This window comes from Bactrocera tryoni, chromosome 1 (genome assembly GCF_016617805.1).
Source record: "Bactrocera tryoni isolate S06 chromosome 1, CSIRO_BtryS06_freeze2, whole genome shotgun sequence".
Taxonomy (NCBI): Eukaryota; Metazoa; Arthropoda; class Insecta; order Diptera; family Tephritidae; genus Bactrocera; species Bactrocera tryoni.
In genome coordinates, this window is record NC_052499.1 from 16396434 (window position 1) to 16419910 (window position 23477).

The window sequence follows — 23477 nt, forward strand, 5'->3', positions numbered from 1 at the left end:
TCCTATTATATTAATTACTTCTCGATTTGTGTAGTGGAAAGTGAAAGAATCAAATGGAGTTTAAAGTTGTGCGATGTGGAAAGCAGGCGTGGTTGTAGTTCGATTTCGCCCATTTTCACATAGGAAAAATGTCACGTAATAAGTTTAGTCGAAATCGGTCAGTCGGGTCCCGAGATATGTCATTTTATCAAAAAAAAAGGGCGGTTCCACGCCCATCGTCCAATTTTCAGGCCGGCCTCCATTAAATTTAATGTAATTAGTTATTGATTTATTGCGGCTTTAGTGGTTTTGAAAAGTACCGTTATATGGGGAGTGAGCGGGGTTATCTTCCGATTTCATTCATTTTCGCACCTATAATATTCGTGCCAGGTAAATTTGGTTCTTGTAGTTTTAGTTAATGTAGTTTGGTTTAGGAGATGTGTACATTAAACTTATTAGAGGGCAGGGCCACGACCACTTTTTCAAAATTTTTTGCTCACTGGTGCCTTTCTACCTTGATTCCTTGTTCCAGATTAGGGTTTCATATCTTAATTTAGTTTTTAGTTATGGTACTTTATATGTTTTCGGTTAATGGCGATTTGTGGGCGTGGCAGTGGTCCTATTACGCCCATCTACGAACTCAAATTTTTTTGTACTAAGATTTGAAGATATCTTAATTTTTACTCAAGTTACAGCTTGCACGGACGGACAGACAGACAGTCACTTGGATTTAAATTTTTCTCGTCATCCTTATCATTTATATACATACATACATATATGCATATAACCCTATATCTATCTCGCTTAGGTTTACATAGGTGATACATACAACCGTTAGGTGAACAAAACTTTAATACTCTCAACTGGTTGCAAGAGTTTAAAAATAATAAAAAAAGATAATAAACAAGTAATAAAAAGTAATAAAAAAATAATAATAAAACGAAAATAAAAAATAATCATTTAAAAACAATGAAAATAAAAAGAGAAAATTTGGCAAACAAATAAAATATAATAATTAAAACAACTAAATAACGAGATACAAAAAAATATATAAAACAAAAAAATTAAAAAAATAACAAAATACAGAAAATTAAAAAAAAATAACAAAATGCAAAAAAAAAAATATAAAACGAAATAACCAAAAAAACACAAAAGCAAAAAAATATGACTGTGAAAACAGCTTCAGCGCTATTATTCGCTGTCGTAAAGAAAACAGTTTTTTTCATTTTGTTTTAGTTATATTTTAATTGAAGTTAAACATTGCATTTTTTATTTTATTTTTATATATTTTTTTAAGTTTATTTTATATCTTCATACAATTATCATTTATACATCAATAATAATATATGTATAGAGAATGGTTTGAAGATCGTAAATTGTAAACACTTAAGGTTACGCATTCAAAGTCGCTTAATTAAAATATATATGTATGTATATGTATGCATTTATTTATTTATGTTTGTATGTATGTATAATATATTTGTTGGTGTTACTGTATGCATTAATACACGAGAAAAATAGACATTACTTTGTTGTTCCAACAATTGTTTGCCCGTTTTGCAGTCTACATTTGCAATAAATTTACCATTATCGGCGTGCAGTCGACGTCAGCTACTATTAGAGGCGTCACAACAACTGTTTGCATAATTGTAATTATCTACGTATGTATGTCGCAGCTTGTGTTGCGTTAAGTCCAGCTATAATAGTTATAAGTAGAATGAGTTTCAGGAGAACTCACTTGAATGTTTTCGGTTTGTCTTGAATGTTGCTTTTCTTGTGACAGCATATGTATGTATATGTATCTCGTCAAATAGTGATAGTACCGGGCCGAATGAGAGTCCAAGTTTGTAAAGGAAGAAACTGATCCTGATGGTTTGATTGTTATTACAGCAACAAAAAGTATTTTACTGATATTTGTGAAAGTTATTGAGCTGATGTTGAACCGAGTTCATGCCCTTAATTTGCAAAAATATTTTTTAAAAGAACCTAAGCGTCTTGGTTCTTATTAATGCTTATGTAGTGGCATATAACATTATCCAAAAATTTCTTTTTATAATATTGCCAGTCTTTGACCGAACAAATTTCCGTTGAACCGACTGTAGAGGAAATCACAGTCGACAGTTGTGCTCGTAAAAGCTTTGATATACATACATACATATGCATGTTTCTTGAGTTCAACTTTGTGACACCTCTAATTACAGCAGCGTTCGTAGCTAATTGCATGCATTGAAAGTAACGTCCACGGTTTCTATTATTTCCAAAATCTAGAGTTTTCCAAATTTTTCCTTGCTGAGTTGTAGAAAAACCCAAAGTGGCCAATCGAAATCGATATTTGTTTTTTTTTTCATAAATTGTTCAATATTACAGCATATGAATTATATGAATTTCACGATACATATTAAAGATGGACGTAGGATATTGGGAACGCGGGCTTATTGCAACACAACTAAAGTTTTTTTTTAATTTTAGGGTAGAAATGTTATTAACCGACATTGCCGCTGGTAACGCCAACTTTTAAGGTTCAGTAATTATTCGCAAAAAAAGTTTGGCTTGAGATTTGACTTTTTCGTTATTTTCGACAATTACTCAATGCTGTTCACTTGATTCTCGATTTTTGTTTTTCGCCGAAACTGCTGCTTTCGAAAATTTAGAAATCATTCTTGAAAAATTGTTTCAGATTTTACAGGGTTTGTCCGAAAAGTAATAGAACTGAGTCGATTTAAAAAAATTTATTGAACCAATCGTTACAATTCTTTAAAAACTTTCGAAATAGGCTCCTTCTGCAACGATGCAGCGCGAATTCCAAGCATTGAAGGCGTCACGGAAGGCATTATCTGCAATAGCCTTGAGAGTCGAGATGCATGCTGTTTAGATCCCCTCTGTCGTCTCATAATGCTTGTCTTTCATCGGCCTTTTCAGGCAAGGAAACAAAAAAAGTCCGGGGGGGCCACAACTGTGCTGTAGCGCGGCTGCGGAAGCGTTCTGATGCCTTGCTTAAGCAGCTGTTCACAAGAAAGGCGGTGTGAGCCGGGGCGTTGTCGTTGAGCAACTTTCAATCGGGATGTGGGACCCGATTGATTCTTCGTTTGAGTCTCTTGAGGATTTCCACGTAAAACTTGACGTGGACGGTTTGTTCCGGAGGAACAAATTCATGGTGGACGATGCTTTTGATGTCAAAAAAAGACAATGACCATCGTTTTCACTTTGGATTTGCTCATTCATCAGCGACCTCTTCCCGGCCCTCCAAAAAGGTGTGGTGCCACCGAAACACATCACTTCCTGCTAAAGCAACATCTGGGTAAGCCTGCTTGATCATCATCACGTCTCTGTCGCAGATTTACCGAGTTTCACACTGAATTTAATCGCGTACCTTGGCTTTAACGTACGCTGCATTTTCGGCTTCCACCACTCACAGAAACACGTCGCGCGAAAATGTGTAGTATGTCCTGACTCTCCAGGTGCTCGTAGACAACTGATCAGCCGCTCGTTCGTTAGCTAGGAATGCCCTCTATCGAATCCAGTCGGCGCACGCACGCTTCGAAGTACAGTCGTGGGGGAAAAAATCAGTCCTATTGCTTTCCGGACAAACCCTGTACTTTTCGGTTATTTTCGACCTTTACTATGTGCTACCACGACAATTTATAAAACAAATACAGTTGTTTTTCTTGAATTCTTCTACTTTTTCCACCGAAACTGCTCGTGGTAATGTCAATTTCGAAAACCAATTAAGAAAATTTAGAAATTATTTTCGAAGACAGCATTTTAAGCACCCGCGTTCATCTTTATATATGTATGTGTGCACTTGAACAAATTTGAACGCTATTTGTCGCCAGATTATTTAGAGAAACGTTACGAGTTTACTTTGCTGCTTTTGATTTCATTGCTTCGCCGTTGTAATTTCAATTCGATTTTTGTTTTTTTTTTTATTATTAATTATTTCTTTTGTTTTATAGTAATTCATTTTTTTCAATCGATTCCTTCATTCTATGCTCGTACTGCCGAAACGTTGCTACCTAAAGCTTACATACTAATATATGTATAATATGTTTGTAAATTTTTTTCTTGTTTTTTTGTTTTAACACGACGACGACTATAAGTTAAAAGTACACGAAATATGGAGTAAATGTAAGAGTGTAATAGTTTTCTTTGTTTCATAATATGTAATCATAATTGTAATAATAATAATTATAAACTTTAAGATTGGAATACGACGACACTGTGCACGCGACGTTAAGCGTATTGCTGCTGTCATTTGGCTTTGTCTTTACGCCGAACAGCAAATCGAATAGAAATACGTATAGGAGATCAAAAAATGCTCTAAACGCTTGCTGCAATGCAGTCGTTCGAATCGTTCGAATTCGTAATGCAATTGCAATTGCCACCACCGCCGACGCCAACAAACGCGCGTCTATTGGCGTTATAACGAATTGACATTGTTGTTGTTGTTGCCGTCGTGCGCGCTGCTGCCGCCACCGTCACAATTCGTATGTGATATTGTTGAGATGATCGCGCGTTTTGCGCGCCTTAAACGGTGCCGAGAAATGCTCGAACGCCGTTTCGGCCGTGAACGAGGAGGAGCGCAAGCGCCGATGCGGCTGCGAGGAACGGGTCGTTTGTGCGCCGGAACTGCGCGAACGTTGATAGGGTGGACGCGCAAAGCTGCTGCTGTACGGCGCATTCGAACTGTGTCCGCCGCCAAAGCAGCGCATTGCCGCACAAATGAGCGTACACCAACGCCACGAGGAGAATGTGTAGAAGTGTGGCGCTGTTTTGGGCAACAAATGCTGGCGACTATGATGCAGATAGGGATTGTAGTTGGAGCGGAATGAGCTGTCGCTGCTGTTGCCACTGTCAATGCTGCTGCTATGTTGCAGCAGCGACATGCGAAAGATATTGCCGTTATTGCTGTTGCTATTATTGCCGTTGGCATTGCTGTTGTTGTCATTGCAATAGGCATCTTCATCGAAATCGAAATTATTGGTTAGGGCGGCGGCAGCGGAACCGCCACTGCCGAATGCTTCATCATGCTCGTAGTCACGATCAATGGAGACGGCCGGTGTGATGATCATGAATTGTCCGTATTTGGTGCGATAAGAACGATTGCTGGCGGCATGTCGATTGATGTGGCCACTACCGTTGTTGTTCGGTGGTGGTAATGGTGGCGGCGGCAGTTGCGGCAGCATATGTGATGATTTTTGGTGTTGTTGTTGTTGTTGCTGCTGCTGCTGCTGGTGGTGATATTGAAACTGCAGTTGCGTTTGATTGGCAATCGAGTTGAGTAGCGTTTGATTGGTGTCCACCGATGAAAAGGAATTCGTGGAAGAGAGTGGTGACATATCGCCGCTATGTCTTAACATATCGCCGCCATTGGCGACGGTTGTTACAAGTCCGCCTGCTTGTGTGATGAATGTGCCAGCCGGTGAAGGCTGTGTGGTGGTGACCAGCTGCTGTTGCTGGTTAAGCGCGTGATGATGATACTGCAGTTGCAGTGGCAGTGAATGCTGCTGTTGCAATTTCGGTTGTGGATGAGTGTGATGTGTTGTTGCTATTATCGTATTGTGGTGTTTTTGTTGTGGTAGTGGCTGTTGTTGCTGCTGCTGTTGCTGTTGCTGCTGAGGTTGTTGGTGCGTTAGCTGTTGCTGCAATTGTTGTTGCAACTGTGGATGCTGGTGTTGCTGTTGTGCAGGCGATGTTGTGGTGGGCGTGGAACCAACTGATGGCCATCATCTCGATTCCTCATTGCCGCTACTGTTATCATCGGGCTTGACAATCTGATACGTTATCAAATACTCGGGATAGGCCTAAGTAATTGTGTGCATATTACAGTTAACTTATTATTATTATTATTTTTTCAATAATTTAAAGTAATTTACCTGTTCGCCTCTGTAGACCACGTACTCAGCGAAATGCAGGCCACCTGCCGATGGTCGACCAATAACCGAATGATGTCCAGGCGGCGCGTGTGCCATTTTCATGGCGCTATACTGCAAGAACGATTTACCCAATGCGACGCGGCACAGGAGGAGTTGTCTATATGTAGGAGTGGACATGAAAATTATGAAATGTAAACAAATAAAATAGGGTGAGTAGGGAAACACCACAAGGTGGGGTTCTCTCTCCTCTTCTATGGGTCCTAGTCGTTGACGAATTGCTCAAAAAACAAGAGGATCGCGGCTGTCGGGTGATTGCCTACGCAGACTATGTAGCACTTATGGTCAAAGGAAAGTTCCTTAGCACCGTGTACGAGTTGACGCAGGGATATCTCAGCGTTGTAACAAAGTGGGCGGTCGGAAGTGGACTCGCCATTAATCCTAACAAAACAGAAATGGTTTATTCAGCCGAAAATATAAAATCCCGGCGGCACCGTTGCCGCAGATGGGAGGTATTCGCCTGCAACCGGCGGATACAGTCAAATATTTAGGGCTCATCCTGGATAAGAAGCTTTCATGGAAGCCGAATATCGAGGAGAGAGCAAAAAAGGCATCTTTTGCCATATACTGCTGCAGAGGAGCTATTGGCAAAAGATGGGGTCTCTCACCGAAAGTGGTCCTCTGGCTCTATGACACCATAGTAAAGCCCATCTTGTTCTATGGTGTCTTCATGTGGTGGAGGGCTTTAGGGAAGACCACACTGGCCAAGAAACTCGAAAGCGTTCAACGGGCTGCGCTGATTAGCATATGTGGTGCATTAAGATCTACCCCAACTATGGCACTTAATGCAATTTTGAATATAACGCCGGTGGACATTGCCGGTAGGTGCATAGCCGCGAAGGTGGCTATCAGACTCAGAGAATCTGGTTTCTTAAAGGAACGTGCATCTGGTCATTCGGATATCCTTACAAACTTTGACTGCATACCGGATCATCTGTATCATGGAGTCGCCATACCGAACTCTGGCGGCTCCTTCTCTGCCCATATACCGACGAGGGAGATGTGGGTGGGAAGAAGCCGTTGGAGGAGGGGTGCAGCAATTTCCACGACAGCCGGTTCTACGCACCGGAATTGACTCGGATTTCATCCGACCAAGGGCTGTTCTTTCGGCGATCTAACCCCGTTTGGATCGGGTCCAGCAAGCTTCTTCACAGATGGGTCAAAGCTTGGGGGGAAGGTTGGTGGAGGGGTCTACTGTCGGGAGCTCTCCATCAACTCCTTTTTCAGACTTCCCGACTACTGTAGTGTATTCCAGGCTGAGGTCGCAGCCATCAAGATAGCAGCTGATTTGCTACTACGGAGTGCATCCACCTTCAGAGAAGTGACTATTCACTCAGATAGTAGAGCGGCTATATTAGCCTTGAGCTCATTCGCAGTGCGTGCAGGGTTGGTCGAAGAATGTCTAACGTCGCTATCTCTAGCAGCTAGAGTTTTTGTGATTAGACTGGTGTGGGTGCCGGGCCATAGCGGAATTGCAGGCAATTGCAAAGCTGATGAGTTAGCAAGGAAAGGTACCCTAGAATTATTATCGGTAGAATGGGAACGGATCGGTGCTCCTGTTTCTTCTTGTGGTCTACTACTGGATAGCTGGGCCACGAGGATGCTCGTCCAACGCTGGGCCAGCACCGGCACTTGTGCGGTTGCAAAAGCCTTCTGGCCCAGGATAGATCGCAGTAGATCTAATGATCTCTTAGCCCTCAGCAAGGCTAACCTCTCATTGTTAGTGGGTCTTTTAACATGCCACTGTCCTATTGGCTTACATGCGGTAAGAATGGGTATCTTACCGGATGCCGACTGCAGAAGCTGTTTGGAAGAAGATGCGGTAGAAACAAGCCAGCACTTCCTGCTTGACTGTCCCGCTTTTGGGAGGTCAAGACTCAGACACTTGGGGGCGCATACCTTTGGACACCCAACCGAACTGGCGGGTGTTGAAGTTAAGCGTCTGTGTAACTATGTATTGGCTACAAAGCGCTTCGCCAATCTGTAAATCCAAAAACGGGAGTTCCTTTTCAATGGCATATATTGGATGTACATGTATATATGAAAATATTCTCCGAAAATTTGAAGTTGATCCAGTAAACAGTTTCGGAAATATGAGCGATTTGTAAGAATTTTTTAACTTAACTTTTTTAACTTTAACCCCCAAATTTTTCCGAAACGGCTGGACTGATTGACTTGAAAATGATTGACACGGACGCGGATTTTTAATCGGCCAAGGACTGTCAAATCGGCACCATTCCTCGAAATTTCTTCAGGAATGTTTTCTGACGCTACAACAACAACAATAACAATCCCAAATAATTTTTTTATTTAGAAAAATATATAGATAACTTCGAAAATTCGAAAAACGTAATTTTTCTTTGGAAAAACATATTTGTATTTGTATATGATAAAATTCCGGGTCCGTTCCAGTTACGAAGACCCGACTGTAATGGGTACGTTTATTTCGGAGTTTTTATGCGGTTGCCAGAACAACAACAAAGTCTTACATAAATAAGGGTTATAAAATTGTCATTAGTTGCAACAACAGCGACTTACCTTGGACAAACATAGCAGGACTTATCTTTGTGCGAGGGACAACCAATGCCACCGCCAATACCATATACATATTGATTGCTCTTTGAGCTGTGCTCTGCAAAATAAATACCGGCTCCAAACATGCCACCAATATAGGCGTGACGCTCATCAAAGCCCTTCTGCACGATTGCATTGATGAAGGGGCTGCCATGGAAGAGCATGCGTTCATTGGCCTGTATGGAGTTCTCTTCGGCGACTTCATGGCGTCGATGTGCGTATCGCTCCCAAAGTTTGCGGTTCTGTACTTTTTGAACCTACAAAAACAACAAATTCAAATAAAATGCGATTTCAATAAAAATGTCAGCTGCTTATTACTCACGCGTATAATGTTGTAGCGCGTGAAGTAACCGCCCGCTTGACCATTGTCTCTATGTTCGCGTATAGTAGCCTGCATTTCTTCTTCAACCGCGAGAAATTCCTTATCGTCGGGCAAGAGATCCACTAAAAGAGTGCCTGGATTGACATTGCTACCAATGCCTGGCGGAGTGAGAGAATAATTGAGTTAAATATAAGTAATATGTTAGTTATGTATCTCACCTGTAGTGGCGCGCAGCTGCGCAATACCTTTCAATATTTTGTGTCTAAATCCATACGCTGACACGCCCACTTGCTTCAAATCCTCATGACTCATTTCGGCTAGTATTTCCAGCGTGATTTGCTCACGCTCAAAGAGATCTATCAGATGTTCCAGCTGTTGGCTGCATAAGAAGCTGGCCACATTGGTGATGGACTCCGGATCGGGCACCTCTTCGCAACTCGTCAAATCACCGGAGTTCGCTTCAGCACCCTGTGCGGGACTAATGCGTGTTGACAGTGGCAACGGCACTGGCACGCTAAGGGTCATCGATGCACCAGAAGGCAGTGTTACGGTCTCAGTAGTTGGTGAAAGCACATTGCAGGCTGCCGCTGCGGCAGTCAAGCTACCAGCGCTAGCTGCGGTTGTACCGGCTGCTGCACCAGTCGCTGTTGGCGCCGGCGATGGAGAATTGCTGAGGAGTGATTGCTGTGAGGAACTCAGTGTCGAGTCGCCCAATGACGTTGTCATCGCATCTTGTAATAAGCATTTCACGTCATCGGCAGTAGCCAATTCGATTGGTGTTTGTCCTTCTTGATTCTTCATATAGGGATCCGCGCCATGTGCCAGCAGTAGCGCACATAGCTGTGTGCGTCCCTTTTGCGCGGCTTCGTGTAGCGGCGTAAAGCCCCACTTATCGGTGGCATTCACCACAGTCTTGTGTTTAATTAAGAGCGCTGCAATATCTAAATGCCCATAGGATGAGGCGTTATGCAATGGTATTAGACCACCTTTGTCTTGTGCATTTACATCGGCGCCATTTTCAAGCAGATACTCGGCGACTTCGTAGTTATTGTAACCGGCCGCCAGGTGTAATGGTGTTGAATTGCGTCCTTGTGCGTCGCGACAATTGATCGTCTCCGGCGTGACCAAACGTTGTACACGCGCTAAATTACCCTTCTTCGCAGCGTCCAATAGAGCTGAGTTGCCGCGCAATAATTCCGCTACGTCGTGATCCGACTCCTTGACTAAATCAGCCGGCGTGGCACCATCACGATTCTTCTTCGATGGATCCGCACCATGTTTCAACAGCAATTTGACAATATCGTATTTCCCCTTGGCGGCTGCTTCATGGAGCGGTGTGAATTTCCACAAATCCGAAACATTTACATTGGCGCCATGCTTCACCAGCAGCTCCGTGACCTCATAGTGACCGTACGAACAAGCGTTGTGTAGTGGCACTAAGCCACCTTTGTCGGCGGCATGCACTTCTGCGCCGTGTTCCAATAAGAACTCAACCACTGGCACACGATTGAAGCCGGCGGCAAAGTGCAGCGGTGTGGAGTGACGTCCATCGAGGTCGCGGCAATTCACCGTGTGCGGTGTGGCGAGCACTATGCGACGTACCGTATCCAGATCGCCTGCCTTGGCAGCTTCCAACAGATGCGTTTCCGTGTCTGGGGGATCTTTAAATATCTTCAGCACCGCATCAGAGGCTAGTTGTGCAGCTGTATAACCCTCCAGCGAAATGATAGTTGTATCAATGGAATAAGAGAGTAGTAGACGCACGGCTTGTTCATCTCGGGCGCACTTGTGTAAAGCAGTTTGGCCAAGACCATCCAAGGCATTCACTTTGGCGCCATTCTTTAACAATGTGTCCATCACATCGTAGTGTAAGTGCTCGGCTGTGAGGTGTAGTGGCGTAAGGAAGGCCTTATTCTTCTCATTCAGCAAAGCACCTTTGCGTATAAGTATTTCAACGATCTGTTTGCGTTTCGGGTCAATGGTAATGGCGGCAGCGTGCAGTGGTGTATCGCCTGTATATGGATGTACAAAGTTTACACTTTCGGAAGAGAGGAATTTCTTTAGACGTGCCAGATCACCCTTTTTACATGCATCCAACACGCAGTGACCTTTGAATTCATCTAAAAAAATCAAAAAATAATAATTTAATTAAATATACTTACATATTTCATATTTAATATTAATCAAACAACTTACATGTGATGCGTTCACGCAGTTCTCGCGTCGGCGCCGAATCGATGGCCGACTTGTTATGGCAGTTGAGCAGCGTCGGATCGGCGCCTTTGCTCAGCAACAGGCTGCACACCTCGATGCGGCTCTTGGACGCCGCCTCATGCAACGGCGTAAACGCCCACAAATCGTTAGCATTCACATTAGCGCCCGCCTTGATCAACAGTTTTGTCACCTCAAAGTGTCCATACGAGCAAGCATTATGTAATGGCACCAAACCACCCTTGTCCTTGGCATGCACATCGGCGCCGTTCGCCAGCAATATTTCCACAATACCAATGCGATTGTAACCGGCTGCCAAATGCAGTGGCGTCGAGCGTCTACCATCGCTGGCGTGACAATTTACATTTAGCGGCGTGAGTAGCGCCAATAGACGATCCTCAGCGCCGGAACGTGCCGCCTCCAACAGCTCATCCTTACGGTACTCGCCCGTAAGCACGGGGCGTGTGTTGTCATCGGCCAATTCCAGTGGCGTTTTCTGCTCCGAATTACGTATATTCGGATTGGCACCGTGCTGCAGCAACGCTATGCAAACGTCCACTTTACCTTTGCTGGCCGCCTCGTGGAGGGGTGTGTAATTCCAATTGTCTGTTGTATTGGGGCTTGCGCCGGCTTTTAAGAGTAATCGCACCACCTCAGCATGCCCGAATGAGCAGGCATTATGCAATGGATGTAGACCGCCTTCGTCGCAGGCCTGTATGGAAGCGCCACTGTTAAGAAGAAATTCAACTACCTCGCGGCGACCATAACCTAAAGAGGATTATAGGAAATATTTGTGTAAATATTGTAAATAAGACATGACGAGATTGTGTAAGTGAATATTAGCTAATAATGTGCTTTTGTCGGTTTAGTCTATATATCTATATAAATGTAGAAATACAGTGACTACCAAAAATATGCAGCTCTGCTTGTTTATAAATAGCGATAACTGTCAAAGAAACACAAAGAAAAATCATAATCCGAAAATCATAAATTTTCCGAAAACTGCAATACTTGCTCTGGGAAAGGAGCCAAGAAAGAAACTGGAGACCTTCCCTTTTTTATTGCTTTTTTCAATTCTACATCTCTAGAATATTGTTCTAAGTTGATCCGAGTAATAGTTTCGAAGAAACAGCCCTGCAAACTTGTGCGCTCGAGGCTTGCTAGGCTAAGTGTGTTGTCTTTAAACGCGTTTTCTTCGAAACTGTGTTTCTGAAGTCGGCTGGCAAGATTTCTCGAGAACTACTCAACCGATCTTCTTAAAATTTTACACAGACCTTTACGATACAGTTCTTAAAGACTTGGATGAAGGATTTTTTTCGATTACAACAATTTGAAAAAAAAAAAATTTCGCGAAATTTTCACTGAAATTTTAATGTTTTGTAAAAATTTCTGCCAAAAATACAATTTTCAGTTTTATTTTTTCCTTCATTCGTGATTTAGGTCAAGGTTTTAACTAAAACTAAAAAAATTCTAATAAAATAATTTTTCATTTTTTACATGAGAAACAATTCTTGAAAAGAGGCTGTTTCTTAACCAACGAAACCCAGGTAACCCCTTAACACAATTGACATCCATGTTCATGTTAAAATAAACTCGAAACTCTCATGGTAATTTGGGCTATGAGCTCATTGGCATTAGAGTCTCTGATTGTTAGGAGCCCTCAAGGAGAGACCTGCCCACATTTCGATTCATCCATTAGACATTTGACCGCAGATAGGCAAGTTCATGGGTAAACACTGGATTTAAATGGTAATATTTTTGAAAATATTGAATTATTACTCTTAACAATGGTTCAAATTTCATCAGTTTGGTCACATTTTTGTAAACTACACTGTACACGTGTATGGTAAACAAAAATTTCTGTAGCTTGCCACACATAACCACTATTGAATAAGAGTAAACTGGACAATAGCCAGCTACAAGTTTGTAGAAGAAATAGCAAAGTGGGGTAAGCTGTGTACAGGGTCACCAAGTAAAGCTGTGTGACCAAGTTAAATGGGGTCACCGAATGCTGTACACAATGCGACAGGTAAATACGAGCAGATATGCATGGCATTAGGTGAACAAGGATATTGCGTCGTTGTTTTCAACAAACATTCGTGATGATGTAATGGGTAATAAGAGGTTTGATTAAAGACAACAGAAGTAATGCATGGTTGGTAGCCATTGAATAATGGATATTAATTCCAAAATCATATTTACTGCTGCAATCTTACAGAGAATTTTGCACTACTAGTAATACAACAACAATAACTCACATAATTAAAGTGGTTCCCGCCGTAAATAATAATCATACATATGTATGGATATGTACTTTATACATAGTTCCAGCAAGGCGATACTTCTTTATAAAACGTCTGACAATTTATCATCTAGGTTATGTGACTTGATTTCGTTAAACTATTTTTTGTGGGATACGTCAGGTGCTACGAGGGTTGCAATCTGGAAACTCATCGTAAACATTGACATTTTTTATGGTATGTTATGCATACTTAGAGCGTTTTGACATTCCAGCGCTATTTTTGGTGTTTTCAGTAACTTGAAATATTCTTCTCGACAAAAAAAATAGAATCATGTCGCTAAAATTTTCGTGCGATTATTTTTTAAATTTTCGACGTGGATTAGCTCATCAAGAGTGCCTAGATGAACTTGATTAAATTTTTGACGATGAAGCTCCATCAAGAAGTGTTTATCGATGGTATGGTCGTCCAAAACTAGTTGTTGGCCCGGAAACTTATAATTGTTATGCCCAAACTGATATTGCAAGATCGTCATGCGATCTACCGTGAGAATGAGACAACTGTTGTCATTAATGGGACTAGCATACATTTGATGTTAGAATAATTTTTCTCACGTGGGATCCCACACAATTTAACAATCGCTCAAAAAAAGGCTCGTGTCTATTGGTCGAGAGAAATGTTAACAAAAACGATATTTCGAAACACGTCGACTGTATGGGTGTTTCAAGATAAGTCGCTGAAGATGGATCATTCTTCACCACGATAATGCTGGCTCTCTCACATCGACTATATGGCTGTTTCAATATGGGCCGAATCCAACCAGAGTTGTTCGCGCACGAAGCACTTTCAAGCAAATGATCAGTCTTCACCACGATAATACCAGCTCTCATACATTTGCTGAAAAAACTAGCAAGGATGTTGTGGAATCCAAGACAGAATTGCAAACCAATTCTGATTTTCAATGGTGTCACAGAATCTGTTTGGATTTTCGTCTTTTCGAACATACGCAAAACCAATATTCGAATCAGCTGTTTTTAATGTGACAAAACTTGCAAATGAATACATTCGGAAGCAATTAATTAATGAGTTCCGAATTAAAGAAAGATTTTAAGAGATAACATTTATCGAATGAATAAATACGCATTTAGGTGTTATATTACGTTTATTACGTTTTGTAAATCTAATATTTTTAAATATCCGGATTTTTTTTTTCAAAAACTCAATAAGACATTTCGTGTTTTATACTTATGTTTTCCCCTATAGTAATAAAGATAAATTAGTTCGAAATAATACAATAACTTGATTTCTTAACTTACATTTCATATCTGTGAGCGACTTTCTTTTTGCTTTGTTTCTGAAAGCAAAACCCATAAAATTGTTTCCCGAGGCACTCAAAGCCGGTACAAATTATGTTTCGAATATCAAACCAATAATATCTGAATTCATGGCACCTACTGCTTTTTTTGATCGGTTTCAATTCTGATTCCGACAACTATCACATTCCGCAACATCGCTGTACATCTTTGAGCACTCAAAACATCGATTTGATGAGTCATCCTCCGTATAGTCCTGACTTGACACAGAATGACTTCTTTTTATTTCCGCGGTTGATGCGTTCAAAAGGCGTGTTTTTGAGATACCTCAAACAGAGTGGCAATACTGCTTCGACAATTGGTTCAAACGCATGGAAAAAATCTTAATGGAGAATATTTAGAAAATCAATAAAGCGATTTTCGATGATTAAAATTTGTTTTTATTCTCGATCGGCAATACAAAAGGCAACCTACGTTGCTATAGGTTCCGATCTGAACAATCGTTTCGGAAACAGTAACGGTCGTGAAAATATCTTGGTCAAATAAATAACTTTTCCATACAAAAACTTGATTTTGAAGAGCAGCTGCTTGCGGAGAAAAGGACATATGCAAAAATTTCAGATCGATATCTAAAAAGCTTTAGGAACTAGTTCGCTAATAGCTGAATCGACTCAGCTCGTCACGCTGATCATTTACTATATTGTATATACTTTATAGGGTCTCAGACGTTTCCTTCTGACTCTTACCCCTTGTTAGGTATAATTAAAATATAGATTTGTGTAAGTCTTTGAGGTGACCACTTTTCCATAGACATACATATGAGTTCGAGTTATACCGAAATTATGTAATCTAAATATTTATGCAGAAAAATCGATGTTATAATTATTTTAATTAAAGCATTTTATCGCAGTAGCAAACATTAGCTCAAATTATATCATAACTGGCTTAAAATTATGGTATGCTCAACAATGGAGTAAACGAATTAAAGTAGTTAATGAAAGTCTTGGACAGGCAATCATTTGAAGAAACCATTTATCAATAATTAAGTTGAAAAATGATTTTGACCGAGGGCGTTATGAGCAAAATGAGTTTAGCGGCCATAAATACATCGAAATAAGCAACAAATTGTTTGCTTTGTTTTCAAGCTTAATGCATAACAGGTTCAGACAATCATTGCCAAATCAAAATAAACCACTGCTAAATTGAAAAATATTCGCATACGATGTTTCAAGAAGTGGAATTACCATAAAAATATGCAACTGCAGCTAATTTTATTCTAAAAGTTATAGAAATGCTACAGTGAGTTAAAAACTTTAGCGCACGAGTTCGAAAACTTTTGCGAAATGTGTGGGGGTGGTGATAGTTCTTCGGGTCTTAAGGTTCTTAATATCTCTCCACTTGGTAGCAAGCTTGTTCTAAAATGTATTTAATATTATTGGCTATAATTTGTGAATAGAAAAATTGCTCATTTCAAAAGAGAGGTCCTGTATTCGGTCATCGAAAACTCGATTAATGCGAGTCCTCCATCCACCTCAGTTTATGACGATGACACTGAGAAAGTTAAAGAAACAGTCCTTGAAGATCAACGTGTTGGCATTAGAGAGCTGGCAGAGGATATCAGCATCTCTCATGGACCAGTCAACACATTTGGGTTACTGTTTTGCTTATGAAGCGTTTTAATGCTAAACTCGTACCAAAAGACCTGAAACTGCTGCAAAAGAGGTATTTGACAAAGTAGCTGAGGACCCTACAGACATTAAACGCATCATTAACCACAACGAGATATGGGTTTATGAATATGACGTCGAAACAATACAACAATCTAGCAAATGAGACCAAACGGAAAGTACCAAAAGTAGCATTCTTATTAGGAGCCTATGGTATTTTGCAGGCGATAATAAATATTTTGCTGAAATGCGAAATGTGTTATTTATGTAAGTCTGGGTCAAATTTGATCAGATGGTATATAGAATGAAGTGAGTAAAATCCAACCTTAAACAAGCTAGAAGATAAAAGAAAAAGACATTTTAGGAAAAAAAACGAAAATCATTGAGTCTGCTTAACGAATCTTTTGTAAACACATCTCTTGCAATTTTTATTACGGTATTGTGTTTTAAGAATATCCATATTAACAGATTTTAGTTCTTTATTCTTATTGAAAACAATACGAATAAAATTCTTAAGAGCTTAACATCTGCTTTAGATTGTCTTAATAATTCATGAAGAGTTATACACACGTACCAATGCTCATATACAAGTAGTATACATATGTACATGTATAATAGAATATTTTTATTTTTAATAAGCGACAAAACAAGAATGCTATAATATACATACATACATACATATAAATACTTATAAAAAAGAAAGAAAAGATGGAAAACCGTTAACTTTAACCGAACCTTTAATAACCTCACAGAGGCATTTCTTACAGCAACTAGTAAGGGATTTTTTAATAGGGACCCTACAAAAGTAGACCGATAGAGACATAAAACGACGCCATTTTCTCACCCGTTTTTTTGACATTTCTCTTCAGTAAAATTTACCATTTCATTATGGAATCATATACGATCCAAAAACGAGTCGAAACTATTAAAATTTACTACCGAAATTCGGAGTCAGCGGCCTCAACTTTAAGCGCGCTACGTCCAATTTATGGTCGTCATAATCGGCCTGTCAGATCAACAATTGCGCGTCTAGTGGAAAAATTTGACTTCACAGGCACAGTACAAAATGGTTCCGTACCAGTGAGACAAAAAATTGCCCGTTGTGTCGAGAATATTACTGAGTTGTGCTGAGCAACAACTTGAAAATTATCCAGATTGAGCCAGGCCCATTTCTGGCCGAATGGCTTCGCCAATAAGCAAAATATACGTTAGTGGTCAGGCAGCAATTCACACGTAATCCATGAGTCACCATTAGATCAAGATCGGCACGTTACTGTGAATGGGAATCGTTACCGCTCAATGATAATTGAATATTTTTGGCCGGAATTGGATGACATGGGCTTGGACAATGTGTGGTACCAACAGGACGGCGCCACAAGCCACACAGCGAATATCACAAACGATTTATTGAAAACCAAGTTTGGTGAACGTGTTATCTCACAAAATAGCACAGCCAATTGGCCGCCACGTCAAGTCTATGGTCTATGCCAACAAGCCAGCGACGATTGATAAACTTCGTATGAATGTCGAACGTGAATTTACAGGAGTATCGGCCGATTTATGCTTGAAAACCGTTGAAAATCGGGTTCAGCGTCTGGATTTCTGCAAGCGTACCTATGGTGGCCATACAAAAGAAATCGAGTTCCATACATAATGACATCGAATTCACTTTCACACGAATAAAGAATATATATTCAGGGAATAATTATATGTATGTATATGTTTATATATTAACATACGTATATTCTGTCTCAATACCTTTTTGGTCTTAAGTGTTCATAAAACAGTTATTTTTTTAGTGGAGAGACAATTATTACTAAATATAGCTACACCGTTATAAATTTTGCGTTATCATATAAGAATATGAATTGAGCTTTTAAGATGCGTTACCACAAATTAGTCATCGCCAACCAGCCAACATGACAATGGTGTGCTGCAGTTGTTTAGCTTAATGCCATGACTTAAACGTGATATATGTATTTGTGAATGTTGAATGAAAAAAGAAGCAAAACAAAACGAAATTAAAAATTCAAACGAAAAAATAAACAATTTAATTGTAACCATTACTTTTTGGCACTAACTTACTAGGGCAGTTTGTTAACTCTGTGGATAGAGAATTTAAATAAAAATGCATTTTCGACCGACAAAGAATGTGTATGTGTTACTTAGAATTACATTTTAATTGTTATTATTGAAACGAGTTATTTTGAAGTGATTGGATCAAAAAGAATCGGATTTTTGATTAGAAGTTTTGAAAATTCTATGTATTTCAGGTCAATGAATCAGAATAAGATAATTATTCAGTAAAATATCTAGTTGTGGTCGTAGAGGCAGAATACTGCCGAGTTGACAGTCCTTGGCCGGATCAAAACCGGGTCCGTTCCGGTACACGATGCAATATCTAGTAGGGTAAGCTGCTTTTGTAATCAAGTCCCCTGAAATTTTTTCTCTAAGAAGTAACAAAAAAGTTCCGCCATAAACTTTAAATCGTCCGCGGAAACTCTTTAAAGGGAAACACAAAGAGTGACTGACTAAACAACCGGCCCTCGTATGGCGACAATAAGTTATCTGGTCATTCTGTTAAGCCATTTTTGTTATTTGTTATAATTTTTCTTCTAGTTACTTGCTAACAATGGTTTATAATTTTTTTCTTTTGTTTATTTATTTTGAATTGAAACTCATTCGTCGTTTGGCTGGCGTTTCGAATTGGTTTCGCTATTAGCCATTAAACCTAACAATGCTTATATCAGTCATAATACAACAACAACTGCATGCAGGCAAGGTCGGTCGGTGGTTGTGCGATACTGTCCATGAATTGCCTGTCTATCGCTAAGTTTTCTATCGATAGTTCGCAAAAAAAAACATGCAAACATTACAGTGATTTCACTGTCTTGAGTCATTCTGAAAGAAATTAATTGTTAACTGATAACTGTATTTATGACTTTGTGCATATTTATGTATGTGCATGTGCGCAATTTAAATTTTAAGTATATAGTTAAAAAGATAATAAAAATAACATCACGCCATATAAAGAAAACTTTAGCATTGGCCAATTCTATGGAAATTCTAAGAACATGTTTTTAGACGAATATGAAACAAATCCCACACGACCTTATTACGATTGAGTGAAAGCAAATATACTGTCATTGGTAAGGTTGTAGCTAAGCGAGACTCATTTAAATCACCTTTTAAAATAACACTACTAATGTGGGACCAATAACTCAAACCAAAAACAAAACAAGATATTAGTTTTAAACTGAGCTAGGGGCGGCCAATCTTTCTATTTGATCGTTCAGATAGGTAAATCGTTAAAGATACTAAAAAATTAGAAAGGAAAATTCTTGTCGATCATTTTGGAGTCCCTTCCCTTGACAACCTTGACAATCAAATCTCGGTTACTTGAAAGAACCCAGATCTATGTTCGGCCAAGCATATCACCTTAGCCGTATTTCCAGAAACGGCATGCAGCTATACATCAACTAACATTTTGGCATTACCAAGCTTGATGCCGATCCTTCTTTTTGTTTCCGCTTGGCTTTCATGTACAAACATTTCATAGGTGAATGTAATTTTGTGTTTGCAAAAAATAATGTTAACTTCGGTTGCACCGAAGCTACAAAGTGAAATACGTGACCCATATAAAGACTTGATTTGTAACGTTCGGTTTATATGGCAGCTATATACTATAGTGGTCTCATGTCGGAGGGTACTTTCTTTTGTAAAAAATAGTGTGGGCGAAATTTCAAATCGATATACATTTTAGCTCCCAACGTTTTCTTTGGCATGTTATAACTTACATGACATACTTAGTATACCCTGATCAGGGTATAAAATCGTCTTTCTAAAGGCTAAATTAAACCGTTTACATTGCTTTGATCCCTTCGGAAGATTTCTGATTTCAACAAGACGGGGCTACGTGATACACAGCACGCGAAACAACCGAATTTTGTGAGAAAAATTTAGAGATTATTTTATTTCAAGAAATTATGACATTGAATGGCCTCCAAGAAGTTGTGATTTAACACCATTAGACCACTCCTTTCTGGGTATTTTGAAGTCATTGGTCTTTTAGCTTTAGAAGTCAATATTGAACGGACTGCTCACGACATACGACTTCATTTAGTGGAAAAAGTACTCGAAAATTGGATTAATCGAATTCGTTTTTGCAAAAGATGTTATTTTCCGAACTTATTGCACTTCACATTAAATAAAAATAATTTGAATTTTCTTAACAATTAATGTGTTTTTTGTTTTTAAGAAATCATATTACTCTTATTGGAAACCCCCTATATAGTATGTATACAATATGTATCCAAGTGTTAAGTGGAATGAAGAAGCAATCAAAGTTTCGGAAATTCACAAACTCTGAGAGAAACTAAGTTAGTAGTTAAAAAGTTTTAAATGACAGTCGAACATATGGCCACATAAATTGTGTAAAACGAAAATAAATGTAAACAAAGGAAAGGAAATAATTAAATACATACATGCATACAAATAAACTATATGTTTGTATATAATTTTTTTGTATTAAAAATGTGGTTAAGCACCATACACTTTACTTTCAGGTAATTTACATTTTTATATATTAGTTGGGGGCCGATAGCAGTGAACATGAGCAGCAAAGAGTGAAACTTCAAATTGATGTGAGCTCTGCAAATTGTAGTTTAGTATGTTGCAAGCGCACCAGTTTTTTGTTATCGTTGCAACGACACAATTGGAATATTAAATAATAACGAAAGCAAATTTGTGGGTTAAAAAGAGAACAACAACAAAGTTTTAGGAGAAGACTTTTAATAACGAGAAAGTATGTATATATATTTTTGAATTTAAAACTAATCTATTGACCGCGTAAACCTCTCAACTTTAGTTGCCTATCACAACAATCACTTTAATCTTAATTGCACAGACCGCGTGGTTTCCATTTTGTGGTCCAAAGGGTTGGTCTGGTGAAGTCGGTTGGATAAATTTGATAGCTGAATTAATGAAGCATACCGTTTACAGACCACCAGTACACGCAAATTCTTTAATTTTTTTAAATTCGCAGCATTGTAGAATATTTGATGATTGTTTTGCGTCGATACAACAACAAAACACTAGGACCAACCAACACATTATCGTGTCTGGCGTCAAATTTATGTACATACATATATATTTCTCATTTTTTTGACAAGCTGCTGTATGTACATACATATCTCTTTTTAGTGATCGCATATATGATTAGACGCTTTACTTTACACGATTGCACTGATATGCAGCAGTATAAAAATAAACCTGTTAATTTATTTTCAGCATCTAATTAAGCGCTGAGATTAAAAACACAAAGCGCTTGAACGTGCTCAAACCCATATCGCTGTGACGAATCGACGAAGAAGGACACTATGTGTGTTAGCAGAAAAAATGAGCACAACGTTAACACAACATCAACAAATAAAAAAATGCACTTACATATGTTAGTTTTGTAAAAATTATGAATATTTACCCTTGTAAAAAATAAATTAATTACGGTGTGTATGATATTAAAAACATAGTTAATTAAGTTTCATATTTTTGGGATATTAATAAATAAAAAAAACCAAGCTACACTTTTAATATAACAAGTCTAATATAAATATAAGGTTGGAAAGAATATTATTTCAATGATTGATATACTGCTATCTGGCTACCCAGGTCAAGCAAATACGTCACGACCATCGACGCACAACACTTTACTAGTAACAACAAATTGTTGCACAAATTAAAGCTTGGAATATGAAAAATGGAGCAACAGCATCAACTACAAGGACCAATATACCAAGCTGTATTCAGCTCAGTCGTCACAAAATACAAAACAGCACCACATACACGTCCTAACTGTTACACTATACATACATACATATATAGTACATAATGTTCAGTCACTCCCTTGCCCTTGTTTCAACAATCCCACCCTTCATACCGCTTTTAACCCGCACCATGGAATATAGTAGAAATTTTGCAAGCAAACTGGGTCAAAGCAACGTGTGCATGGTAGACGCAATTGCAGCCGCAGCGCGTCAGTCGGTTGCCCCAGTGATTCAAGGACGAATTAAGGTAAGGACGTTCATACCTAACTATTGTGTTTACTTGAATGAACTCACGCCAATGCTTACTTGCGTGAATGTGTATTTATGTTTGCACTTGTACGCTGTTTCAGCAGCACCGTTAAAGATCCAACATATGTATTATATAAATGCATATATTAACAACTTAACAACTGCCACATACATTGTTAAACCCACTCTGCTTTTAGATTAATTCTTTTAATTTAAGGGGGAAAAAACTCACCTGCTGCAAAGTGCAAAGGAGTCGATTTGCGTCCAGCAGTGTCCCGCGCGTTCACAGTTTGTGTGGTAATTAGTTTCTTTACCTTTGCGATATCTCCAGTTTTACATGCTTCGAAGAGCTCTCTTAACGGATCGTTGGCCATAGCCGCATCGAGGTTTACATTAAGTATTGCGCGACTGCGACTCGACATTTCGGAACGTCAACAGCTTAGAGGTGCTTCTGAATTGGTATAATTAAAGCTGCTTAGCTATATTTTGGTTGTGCTGGTCGCTGCAATCACAAGATAAGCAGCGACAGCCACTATGCTGAACTACTTCCTGTTTTTATCTAATTCTTTTTCGTTAATTGTTTCCGACTTTATATTTTCACCATAGAAGTTAAGACTTCAGTTTTCTGTCCTTGCCCCAACAAAAATTTTCAACCACTATGTTTACGAATCCAAACCTTTCCTATTAGCTTAAAAATCCAGACAAACACAATCCGCCACTGAACTCTTTGATTTTCTTTCGTCGATCAAATCTTTTTATGCATACTTTCCCCAAACCACTCTGCAAAAACACTTTTCCTTTGCACTTTCGATGTTATTTTCACACTTGCTCGTTTCTCAAGTAAAATCAAACATTTTATAAGTGGTTCACAATAAAATCAATAAATTTTTCATTTTTCCAAATTTAAGGAAATATAATAAAAATAAATTAACAGCACAGCAATTTGTCAATCGTACATTGCTGACTTGAAAAAACCACTGCAGCAATATGAAATGGTGCACACAAGAAAATGAAAATTGGGAAATTTAATGAGTTGCCAGCTGTTGTATAATTTGAATACTTGTCCAGTTGAGAAATATTAACATGGATGAAGTTATAATGAAATAATTTTCTAACATTTGTGAATATTATTTTAAAAATAAATTGAGGTATTTTATTTATTTGTAGGAG

The 23477-nt window shown here is 39.0% G+C and overlaps 1 protein-coding gene and 1 long non-coding RNA gene across 2 annotated transcripts; one reads left to right on the top strand and one right to left on the bottom strand.

Annotated features, from left to right (window-relative positions):
* The first annotated feature begins 1553 nt into the window (after nucleotides 1-1553).
* LOC120768596 lies at nucleotides 1554-16845 on the top strand. The gene is made up of 3 exons (XR_005704780.1): nucleotides 1554-1640; nucleotides 9631-9632; nucleotides 16831-16845. It is a non-coding gene; the product is annotated as an uncharacterized LOC120768596 (long non-coding RNA).
* On the bottom strand, nucleotides 4093-23211 carry LOC120768588 (poly [ADP-ribose] polymerase tankyrase). The gene is given in 7 exon segments (XM_040095351.1): nucleotides 4093-5780; nucleotides 5853-6009; nucleotides 8448-8740; nucleotides 8806-8963; nucleotides 9024-10925; nucleotides 11002-11784; nucleotides 22540-23211. Coding segments are annotated over 7 exon segments (4809 nt in total). The 5' UTR covers nucleotides 22730-23211; the 3' UTR covers nucleotides 4093-4454.
* Between the last annotated feature and the right edge of the window lie 266 nt (nucleotides 23212-23477).